General features: G+C 40.1%; 1 protein-coding gene across 1 annotated transcript in view; it reads right to left on the bottom strand.

Moving 5' to 3' along the window:
• Positions 1–12,537, bottom strand: part of PARD3B (par-3 family cell polarity regulator beta) — a 426,026-nt gene that overhangs the window by 36,582 nt on the left and 376,907 nt on the right. Inside the window, exon 23 of the mRNA XM_075710482.1 lies at positions 10,697–10,821. Within this exon, the coding sequence (XP_075566597.1) occupies positions 10,697–10,821 (125 nt within the window). The remainder of the gene's footprint in view (positions 1–10,696; positions 10,822–12,537) is intronic.

Raw genomic sequence — 12,537 nt, 5'->3', positions numbered from 1 at the left:
CATGGAACTAAATTGCAGAGCAAGTAGTGGAAATAGACAGTGAAAAGCTTCCTGCAGGCAGGCGGCTTCACAGGGGAGAGCGAGCCTTTCATTGTCTATAAAATCATGCCTTGCTGGAGGTCCTCAAGAGTAGAAGGGGTAGCGCCTAGAGGCAGTAAATCTCTCACTGTTGTATTATTACATTCTAAATACTTAGCTACTGTACAAACCAGCACACTGCTCCGAGAGAAGAAAAGGAGGAAGAAGGGGGAAAATGAACAAAGGAAGAAGAGGAAGATGGCAATAAAATTGGGAAACAACCCCCTGCCACAGCTCTCCCCAAGAATACTTCACATCAAAGAAATCGTCACGGAGTTAAAAGTTAACCTCAACTCCTTCCATTGTGATTTGACACCACTCTGGAACAGTACTCCTAGAATTTGAATGGTTAGTCTGTAGCACAGGGTATTAAATCCACCTTAATCCTGTTAAACATAGATGCCACTAAAGAGAGGCACTCTCTCAATGGCATCATGACAAAAGCTCTCCACACTGCAAATTCAATATGGTTGTTGGGGAAAAAAAAAAATCCCAAACCTGGATTAATACTGAGCAAACAACATCAGCATAAGCAGGCTTAGAGAGAGGAATTGCTTTCCATATGCTATGGCATCAGGTTCCTCCGGATCTTCAGATACCAGTCTGTAAATGTTACAGACATTGTTTCTCCTGCTTGCAACTGCTGTTGGGTGGCGACCTTCTTTGCTTGCTGATACCAATTTAGCAGTTGGTACAGTTTCTCTGTGATTTGGTACTGTCTGTTGTTTGCTGGTACCAGATGGATACCAGATGGGTAACTGTGGGCAATGGTTCCTCTGTGTTCCAGTCCCAAAAATCACTGCCTATAGGGTCAGTCTTGTCAGTTGACTCCTAAATGGCACTTCAAAGCAGCATTCTGAAAAACCTCAACATCTGTTCCTTACTCCTAATGACCTTAAAAAAATGTTGCAGACATACTTTCCTTTAGCCAGGAGTTACTGTGCATCTGCAGGAAAAATACAACCTTGCAGATGCTTGCAGCCATCAAACTCACTCCTCGCTAATGGCAGCTCCAGAAGCCACCACCTCAACTCTGAAAGTCAGCCCTGAACGTGAAGAATAATCAATATATTCTTTTCTGTGGTAGCTCCACAATGTAGGAGTTCAGAGATATTTCAAGGCATTTTTCAAACAGTACTTTAAGCAGTGAAGTGGAAGAACAAGAAAACAAAAAACTTAAAGTGCCTTTGAAAGGCAGGAGGGATACCTGAGGGCCAAACATAAAGCATGGAGGGAAAGCAAGGAGAGAGAAGGCGATGGAAGAGATCTGTTTTAAGTATTAATTTGTGACTGGTCTTTCAAAATGTTGACCTAGTTGTCAGACTATAGACAGGACCTGAAAGTTCAGTTAATGGTTTTGAATACTGCCTACTGCAGGTTCCCTCCTGCGTTATTCCATATGACTGTTTCTGTTTCTAAGAAAGGGAAAAAAGTTTATTTAGGACAGTACGGGAGCATTTTGGTAAATTCTCTATACGTGCTACAGCAGAATGCTGTCTACAGAAAAACATAGCTGACATCAAAGCATGTTCCCCACCCCCTGTCTTGCTTCATGGAGAAGTTATGATAAACAGGTTATGTGTTCCCTAAGGTTACCATGGAAACTCATTCTTTTCGGGCCATCATTTGCAAAGGTAAAATTTGCATTAAAATGTGATGGAATTTGATTTTGTGCATGTGTGTGTGAAACTCAAGTGGGGTCATGCTACCACGCAGTATAGCTATTATTTCAAACCCAGGAGCACACGCTTAAGAGAGAGATCTATTAATCCGTGTAAACACCTCAGTGACCAAATTACAGTTTAATTGCTAACTTGACAGGTATCTTCCTAGCAAATTAAGAGAAATACTTTGAAAATTAGCTTCAAATGCAAATGTAAATGTTAATACTGATCCACTGGTGGGTACCACTAGATAGTATTTTGCTAAATTCCCCTATAATCATTCCACAGGAAAGATTGAATTTAGATTGTCAGAATGACTTTGTTTTGATGATGGCAGACCAGGGATGGAAGGCACAAGCATGTATTTCAAATTACAGATTTTTATCTTGTCTTGAAGGAGTTATCATCAAATTATGAAACCTCGAATATAACTTGATGCAGCCATGCTTACTGCAATACAAGAAACTTCTGGATCGCCTCAGAATCGCAATTTGCTTACTTTGTTTTGAGTCATATCATAACTTCAAAGTCATAATTTCACTCCAGGTATCTGCTACTCTGACTTTTCTTGGAATACCTGATGGCATAAAGCACGCATCTGGTCCAGGACTCCCCAGGGTCCATGTTCCTTGACAGCCACTGCCATTATTTAATGCCACGTGCAGCACTGGTCTTCCTAACACAGGAGTGCATTATTTGCAATAGTAATTTTGACAATCATTACTTTCAGCCTATCAAGAAAACAGATGAATGAACTAAACCCCCAAAAAACTTACAATTGGTGACCAGACTGCATTTTAGAAGAGATACCAGTATCTGTCCTCTTGCTCAGCTGTACGCATTCACAACATACATGCTGAATTTGATATGCTACTCTGGGACACTGGATTATTCACATATCATCTGCCCTGAATAGCAGGACCCCCTTTGAAGGCAGCAGGGCCAGCACTCATATTTCTGCTTGGAAGGCAGACATCCCAATATCACCTGGATTACAGAAGACTCAATATCTCCTGTCATACAGGACTTATGACACACGGTTCAGCTGGAATGGCTCTACTTAATATTGGGCAACATGACACTTAACAGAGCAGCCAGGCCATTTGATCAGGAAAAAGCAGCAAAACCACAGACAGCAGTATTTGTCGCTCTTGCTTTCTTATTGTTAATAAATACAGTTGCACAGCAAGTGTCTCAAAAACACTAAAAAAAAAAAAGAAATAAAAATCAAGGTTGTTGCACAGTACAAGTATTTCATCAGACTCCCTTCTGCAGTGGGAAATTTCTGCTTATAAATTCAATTTACTAAACAAAGCAAGAACATTAAAGAAGGTTTAAAAAACCAAATGCAAACAAAAATGAAATTGATTATTAACTTTTGCAGAACTTCTCAAAACTCAGCACATTTGATAGAAGGAATGTGTTCCAGTTGGATCCCATATTGCGCAAGAAAGAAGGCACTAGCACTCCTTTTTCCAAGTGTTCTTTAACAGCCAGAGTTGAGGTTGAAAGTTGAAAGGAGATGGTCTTGAGCAGAAAAGCCAAACTCATGTACAGCACCAGCCTTACACGGTAAATGGAGTTCTCTTTTCCCATATTTTGTACTTTATTTTAATGCACTTTTGATATTAGATTAGCATCTGCACCACAGACCTTAGACTGGGAACTAATAAAGTTATCTGCCCAATCTCTCCATGTCTGAGTCAGTGACTTACTTTTTAATTTTAAATAATTATAACAATGTTGCCTGTTTGTTGAGAAAAATAGAGCTTTTACATAGTCATAGATAATTGCTTATACCCAGCACCCAGCGATATATTCTAATGACTGTTCACACCTTGGCTGTGAAGAAATCTTGAACTTTTTAGTGTTTTTTAACTGCAAGACAACAATGTAGCCAGAGCACTGACACCCTGACTGCTGAGACTGTGCCTAGGATGAAATTTAACAAGCAGTTCTGCTAATGCATTTTGCTGTGAGGAACTTAAGCAAAACTCAAGAATACCCAAGGCCTCCACCTCAGGTCTTGTGCTGCAATAATGAGAAGTGCTGCATAGATATACAATAGAAGAACTCAATCCAGAAATCAAAAGTAATCAAAAGTCCATTATTTCAGTTGGCTTCTGTCACATACTTAACTATAACAAATAAAGATCTGTACTCTGTAACAACCTCAATGACATAGTTGTATTGCTTGACCCAGCTTCTTTCAAGCTTGACCCTGTTCTGCACACGCTGGGCAACCGTTGCCATTTGCCTCACTGAGGTCATTCTGCTTTCCGTTATGTTAAATGGACAAATTTTGCAGTCCTTTGTCAAAACTGCTATCTGTTTCAGTGGGATGTTATCCCCAGCAGGCAGAGCTGGACAGTGACCAGCATCTTTAGGAAACAGGGTGCTGTCTGGGACAACAGTAGCTAGGCAGCTCTTTGGATCATCAGTATTTTTTAGGGAAGAGATTTCCTTTTAATCAGCAACACACTGAACAAGAACATAACCCAGGGAGATTAAGCTGTGAGAATTCAAAAAGAAGTCAACTGTGTCAGCATCTATTTGATAGTAGTAAAGGCAAAAGCTTGTGCCTAAGAAGGGGTCAAGTTTGATATAATAAACACCTAAGCACATGCCTAGCTTCAGACATGGGTTTCAATGGCATTACAGACTTGTCTTGTGATTAAAAAATGAGTGGTGTTGTAACTGGGGCCCCTTTTCAGAAGTTGAAGCAGGCCTCTTACTAATGGCCTGAGGAAGAGGAGGTCAATTTTAAAAGGAAACCTACTTTTTTCCCCCCCTTGTAGTCAGACCCATGAGCAGCTGTATTTGATTCTACGGTATGTGGGGCACTGACTTGCTAGGGGTTGGGACCAAGCTGTCATGGAGAAGTACATATCACTGAGGGTAAGGGAAGGTTCAAGTGCGAACTATTAGCTTTAGCAACCCCACGTGAAGACTCGGTGTTAAAATCTCAATCCTCTTCCACCTTCCCCACGTGATGCCGGCCTGAGATTTGACAGTGTGTACACGTGCTCAGGGAAAGTGGCCACACAGTCACCCACCTATGGAGTGATCAACAAGTGGAGAACTGTTAAAGCCTATACTGGCACAAGCTTGCCAAAACCGAAGCAAATTGCAAAGACCCAGCTACCGTGCTACTCAGAACTACAGTGAAGCCAGATTACAGCCTAGCTCTGAAAAGGCTATTTTTGTGCCCATTCAACTGTGCCCAAAGGATAAAAGCTGCAGAGCCGTGGCCTGTCTATGCACACTAATGCAGTAACTGCTCAGCATACTATATAGCATGGATTACCTGTTCACGAACTCCCCTCATCAATATAATTACCAGTTAGACGTTTTGTCTTGCCTCCCTAAGCATATCGGCCAATTGGGAAAAAATATATACAACAGGAAACCTCTAGGGCCCTTCATATCATATCAACATAATCTGTGGCAGCTGTCGTGATGTCATGATGTCCGTCAAGTTCTCTGTTTGGGCAACATCAGAAGAACCTCTCCTAACCACAAGGGACACGACCGCTGGCACATGTGTTCATGTGGAACCTCTCAGTGCTGCGAGCCTGCAAGGACGGCCACAGCCCGACAGCACCGCATGTTTTTTGTCTGATTTCCTTCAACTACTTGTAAGAAGTAAGAGAAATGCTTGGTGTTTGTCCTCCTTGGAATCAACCCCCTGCACTGAAATACAACAAAAAGCAGCTATGTGATGAGGTACCTTGTGGAATAGATGGCATGATGTATTTCTGAGATTCACATAATATTGTAGGGTATAAACAGTACCAGTGGGCTTTGATGAGACGACATACGGCACCAGAACTGTTTCCCTTGTAAATGAGAGTGTGTACATAGTGTTAGCATGAAGACATGAGCGTTTCAGACTCCCCTCTGGTTCAGATAATCTATGCCAAATTCAACCTTTATGTAAGTAGGAATGACTCCAAACAAGTTATAAGAGTCACTCTTTATTACTAGTATTAATGGAATTGAATTTGGCTCTCCTTGCATGTGCCATTTGGAATAGTTTATTTTTCACATGAGGTTTGGCAGAGATTTCTCCAAAATAATTTCCCCCCCCTAAACCTACCCCCAAAAGCCAGCCTGTAAATTTCAAAATCTCTCTGCTTAGTCTGAACAGCTCTTTAGAATACACCCTAATCTGAAACCTTCGTTATACAGAGATAAGTAGTGACCATAAAAAGTTCTTGATTGGTAAGCTAATCATCCATCCTAATAAAATGTTTCACATACTCTCTTAATTAATATTTTAATAACATATACACAAATACTTCCAATCCATGGTTTTCAAAGCAGCTATACTCTTAAGTTATTGTCTTTTTTTTTTTTTTTTAAATTCAGTGTTTTCTACTAATAGTCTGTGGGCTCAGAAAGTCTGGAATTCACAGCAGTTTCTGCTATATGGTTTCATATAGTACATAAAATTGTCAGCTTCTCCCATTGCGCTAGAAGACAGGAATGTTATTATTCTGGAAGTTGGAATTTTGGTTTCTAACCATGGTCCAACACAAACGTCTGTGCATTTTGGGAACCTAACCTATTTGAAATGCAACATCCTGAACCTGGAATTAATTGATCATGAAAAGTACAAACAGCTCCTTATTCATCCTGAAGCAAGCGTAGAACCCTTTTGACACATTATGGAAAAATAATGCAGTTCTTAACGCTCCTTTTTTTGTTCTGGTTGATTTTTAGGCTTGGATCCCTGCCAGGCACACAATAAAGTACTTGGCCTTTAACACATATAGGCATGATTCTTCTTTCACTCTCTCAACTGGGAACTGACAAAACTCAGTACATTACAGATTTGTTTCAACTGAAATGTTCACAGCTAGTATCCAGAGACAGGTTTTCTCAAATCTTTAGGTTATTTATCAGCTTGCAAATCTGATCTGCAAATAAGAAAATGGCCTTTAGAACCACTTAACATAAGGTTTGGTACAGTGAAGCTGATGCGGTCACTAACAGGTGAAGAACTATTTGCAATGTGGTCGATGTTACACGCACTCCTTGAACATACATTAAAAAAAGATAAAGTTTCAAGGATTTACTGCCACCCTGAAGGAAAGAATTGGTGCTTTAAGTAACAGGATTTGTACAAAGTCTGTAAGACAATCCAAGTAAATCCTCAAATAGATGATTAATTCCTCATTATTTAAATGCCCCTAAATACAAGTGCAGATGCTAACCTTACAGCTTTGGCTTGACAGCTCCTTCTCTGTTCCTCATGATCTGTTATTAGTCTGTGACTCTAAAGCCCGGAAAAAGAGTGCCCCATGACAAAGCCCTCCAACTCCTAGGGAGACTTAGACAACTGTCTAAGTTCTTACAGCTTATTGCTTACATAGTTCTCTCAGGTTCTGACTGATACTGCGGTATATGATAATACTACATAAACATATTATGCCTCTTTCTGTAGACCCGCATTAGGTTTGTATAGGATATGTTCATGAGCGCTTTTACCATCTGATGTCCCACTAAGACCTGAATATGTATGCACATGCCTAAACTCTGTCTTGCACTGATATCTCCCAATACACCCTAGCTGTCAGAAAATTTTAGGGCAAGCTCACGTTACACTGACAACAACAGGCATTCATTTTCCTAGACAATATTTATACTTATCAGCAGCCTGACCTTTGGTTAACTAGCTGAGGTTTACTTTAAGCCTTGTGATCCACCCTATAGAATTTGGCTTATCATTTATCCTAGTTACAAACCTGAAAGGGGGGTGGCGGGGGCAGGGAGGAGTCCAAAGGATGCAAAACTCAACAACAAACCAAAGCACAAAGGAACTGGAAAAGAATTTCAAAGGATCTGGCTGTAGAGCACAGGCAGTGCTATATACATGTGTCTGTTTATGGAGACACACTAAACTGAATTATTCAGTTACTTACAAAAAGAAAAAGAACAGACTGTGGGGAAGGGAGAGCAGAATGAAGGCGCAAGAGAGCAAAAAAAATCATCCAGCAACAGATGAGAACAACAGAGGAGAATTGGAAAATGGATGCAGGGGGGAGGAATGGATGATGAGAGAATAGCAGGCCTATTTAAAATGAATTTTTGACCTTATTTTTAAAACATTTATGGATCCCAATTGCCTGTCATGAGATCATTTTCCCTTACAATGCTAGCTTTTCAGCCGGCTCTGCACTTTAACTTGATTTATCCCACTTTAAAAAAAAGTAGATTGTTAGAAATACCCCTTCTATTAGAAATTCTGTCCCATTACAGTGTCAGCTAAAGGCCACTTGTCAATGTCAGCTTTATCAGATAGAAATTTGCCTCATGAGTTCTCAGATACTTTTTTGGAGGACAAGACCCAGGGTCCATTTCTGAGGCTGTTGATTCGCGACAGGATAGTGTCTTCTCAGATTATCCTCTGTTATTTTCCAACTTATCTGCATGTTTCATGAGATGGTAGGAAGTGATTACGGCAGCTGCTGTACATTAGAAAGACATCTTATAGGAAAGCTGGCTTAGGTAAAACAGCTGACTGACAAAAGCATAGAAAGAACTAATTGAGTATTAAATATACATAGGGAGACCCAGCATCTCCTTTCCAGCTGCAGCTTCCCTGGTGCCATAACCTCCTGTGGGAAGGAAGAAAACTTATACCAGAAGGTTTTCCTCCTCCTCAGCTGCCTGTCGACTCTTTGAAGAAAGACCTGACATCCTGAAGATTAGAGTAAGTTTTTATTTATTTACAATTATGCAATTAGTCATCAGCATGTCTCTTCACTGATGAGTAAATGTGGAAAAAATCAGCTGTCGTTCAATCTGTGTTACCACAGTACAGATAAGGGTCAGCATCCCGAGGTGGGAAAGGCTACATTGCTTATAAAATATCTTGAGGACTCTCTGGCAAGACGCTTTGAGACATTTGTTTTCTTTTTAGTATTTTGATTCTATTTTTGTTTCTTCTTTTTCCGTCTGAATGGATTGCCGTAACATATGTATTTTAAGGGTAAACTACATGTCAGAGTAGAAATTTCAGCCAGGAGTCAAAAGAGAGCAAGCTGGGGCCACAGTATTTTCCAGACTGAAAGACAGTGCCTATGAAAGCAAGGCTGGATGGATCAATGGATGATATTGTTGCAGTGAAGAGACCAGAAGTCTTTGAAATTTGTAAAGCACTTCAACAAGAGGAACTGTTGCAGCAACAAACTTCAGAGTATTAAAGCCCTCAAGGTAAACTCTGATTTTTGAGCACGCTGCCATTCCTCACAACAAAAACGTTTAAAAATATTCTGCATTGGAAGGACAAAAAGAAACAATCCTGGTGCCACTATTATTAATCAGTTCAAGATTGAGATACCTAAAGCTCCCTTTCAGGTGCTCTGATTAAGGACAACTTGCCTCACAGGAAAAGCAAAGCTTTGGAAATCAGTAATCTCTGGGCATTATACCTAATAGGAAAGGCTTAAAAAGGATTACCTAGAAAAAACCTTTGTGAATCTTAGGAAACTACACTGGACCATAAATCTCAGCCTCCTCTGAGGATTAATAAAGCTTTATCAGTTTCAGATAAGAAGTAGAAATCCTCAGGCTGCTGAAGAGGTACCACTGGCCCAGTCTGGGGCCTCTGTCAGGACACTTAACATGCCATACAATTTCAACAGGAACATACACTTGATGCATATTCGCATTTTAGTTTACAAAAGCTATTCAGAAGACGAATGGCAGCTACATAGATTCCCAAATTTGGGTCACAAAATTTAAGGCAGTAGATTAAAGGTAACTGCTCTAAGGAAAGAATTATTTTGCTGAAGGTGATGCTTTTGGTAAATGAATCAGAATAATATATACAACAACATTTTTTTTGTTAATAAACAAATATATATGATAATTTATGTAAAAACACCCCTTTTAACTCTGTCTCTCTGTGATTGCAATAAAGTCTAGTCTCGCATAGGATTTTTTTGGACTACAACCCCAATCATTGAAGATCTCACTTCAGCATTCACTGATCATTTGGAGGACATGAAAACCAATAACGTTAGTTCAAACTTCAGGTGTATTTAGATTCTTAAGATTTTAACATAATTCTGTCTCTTTTTAAACTAAAATTTCAAATCTAGCATAAACTGCATCTTATCAAAGTTACATTTTTGAATGCTGGTTGATTATAATTACTTCCTAAGAGACAGAGTCCAACTCTGAAACCTGCTCAGGTGGAGCTCTTGAGTACCACAGTTGTGATCCCACAGACTGTAGCTGTTGCATTTATTTAACACATTCAAAAATCCGGTACTCTTGATTTAATCTCTGGTTCTACCATAGGTTACTCTTCAGTAGTGAGGTAGATAATATGTCTCCATGTAGTGAGACTCCTAGATGTAAAATAGGGAATATGGCATGTCTGTAACAGTTCTACAGCGTTGGTAGAATATTTTAAGATCCTTTGATGGGAGAGGAGCAAATTATTCTATTTTTCACTTTATGAAAGTGACTGAGGATGTATCGTGGCCAGATTGCTACTGTCCAGTGTGCAGAAGGAAAGGCAGGAGCAGACACGCCTCTATTTCCTCTCTCTCACTTTGCAGCTAAGCACAGTGAGTCTGCTCTGCTAACGCTCTTGTTAACCCAGGGAATCACTGGATGAACTGCTAGAGTACCATAAATCCTGCTGAAAAGCCTTGATACTACCACGTGTGACAAAGTTTGGCAATGACTGCGTATCTTGGGCCTAAAGAGAGGAAACCTGGGCCTAAATCAAAGACAGTGAACAGGCAAGTTATTTTTAGCTAAGTTTTCATGTTACTGTTTTTTTTGGTGGGTTGGCATTAAGAATGTCTCCATTGCTACAAACCTCCCAAATTCATGTTAAGCTGACACAGGATTTCTGGAAAACACAAACCAATCAGCACCTTCTGCTAACCCTGAATGCTGCAAACGCACTTAGCATCACATCGTGGACCTACCCAACGCTGGTCGTAATCAGATGGCTGTGTTCTTCCTTCATCGTCCTCATAGAAAGGCAACCCTTCTCGCCTGGCCTGATGGTACTCCTTCCGTAACTTCTGGATACGATCAGCATTCCCACCACCTGTGCAGACACTGAGAAAAATAAAAAATGCTAAATTAAACTCACATGTACACACACGTCTAACACTTACTAGGTACCCACATGAGCATACGCACAGAATTGCCACACCTGAGACAAACGCATTATGAATGTTTGATTCTCCTGACTTGAACAGTGCCCACTGGCCCATATCACCCGTATTGTTGCTTTCTTGTATTAATAAAGCTGCTAATTCTAAACTTGGTCCCCATTTTTAAAAAAGGCTGTCCCTGTCCAAAGAACTTAATAATTCCAGTACAAGACAAGAGACAACAGATGGATGCAGACAGATGGGGGAGCACAAGGAAACTTTTAACATTCCTATGAGCAGCTATAAATGGCTATCATATTTTAATAATAATAACGATGATGATGATAAGCTGCCAGAAAAATGTTTCCTTTTGCTCCCACGCTAAATGTGGAATTTCCCTAAAATTACATTTGTTCAAGGTAAAGAATAGACTATATTCACAGAGAAGCACAGAAAGAAGTTTTATCTCATAAAAAACAACCTCCCTCCCAATTATACAAAGAACTAAAACATCAGCCATGAAAATACAGGGGAGGCAAGAGAGATGGGAAAGCACACTATTAAATCTTGACACCATTTTTTAAAGTGGTAATTAAACAGTAATCCACTTAGTAATCCACAAAGACCCACTTGTATGCTGAACTGCATACACTGCAAACTGCTGTGGTAAAGCTATTGGAGTTGCTTAGCTTGTCAAGTTAAACACATGCCTGTCTTTGTGGATTTTGACCTGTGAGCCTTCCAAAACCTTACAGCTGGACTTGTACAACTGTGGAAGCTCAAGCTGTACCTGGAAGGATTAAAAAAAAAAAAAAAAATCCTGAAAATGCCTAAGAATTTTTTTAAAAAATAGCCACATTGAAAATGAATAAATTAAAAGGTTCCCGCAGCTATTTCCAGCCCTGCTCTAGTCAGCACTGGGGTGAATACTGACTGGCTCAGTAGCATTTACTGGCATTCATAGGGATTTGTAGAATTTATCTGTGGCCGCTCCTAAACTCAGACCATTGTTATTGCATCTCATCCTCATATATTCTCTTAATCTGCAACCTTAACTCTCCCTCACCAACAATGGACTACAGAGATACAGATTTATTCCCAATAGCACAGACTCTGTGGAGCATCTTGTCACACTGCGCTCCACCACTGGGTACACCAGAATCTAGGGAAGCCTCTTCTAGGATCTGCATAGCAAAATGAGTTAGGAAAGGACATACAAAAGATTGGACATAAACCCATCAGTTCAATAATAAGTAGTTTCTAGTATCTAATACTAATCTAGATTGGTTGGAAATTAATGACCAATGAAGGGAAACTCCCTGTAGGGTGCAAATGCAACTGAATATGCAGCCAGGATTGGAAATGTTTATTTGCAGCATCAGTATGTTTCCATGAAAAATCAAACACTAAATTACTTGCCTTCCCTGGATCCTAGGTTATCCAGCCCCTCTACCCTACAAAGTCTCAGAGGTTTCAAGCTTCTCTGGCTGACTTACCAAAGTCTTCCAGAGCGTACAAAATTTTTCTCATGATCTGCCAAGACAGTGCAGAGAGCTTGCACAAACTCTGTGGGCTATTGAGGGGGAAAAAAAAAAAGTACATTCCCTTTTCCCCTTGACTCCTTCCACAAATAAATGCCTCTGTTCCTTGCATGAGTTCTTGTGAAA

This window comes from Pelecanus crispus, chromosome 5, assembly GCF_030463565.1.
Source record: "Pelecanus crispus isolate bPelCri1 chromosome 5, bPelCri1.pri, whole genome shotgun sequence".
Taxonomy (NCBI): domain Eukaryota; kingdom Metazoa; phylum Chordata; class Aves; order Pelecaniformes; family Pelecanidae; genus Pelecanus; species Pelecanus crispus.
This window is presented reverse-complemented; position numbering and strand designations above follow the sequence as displayed.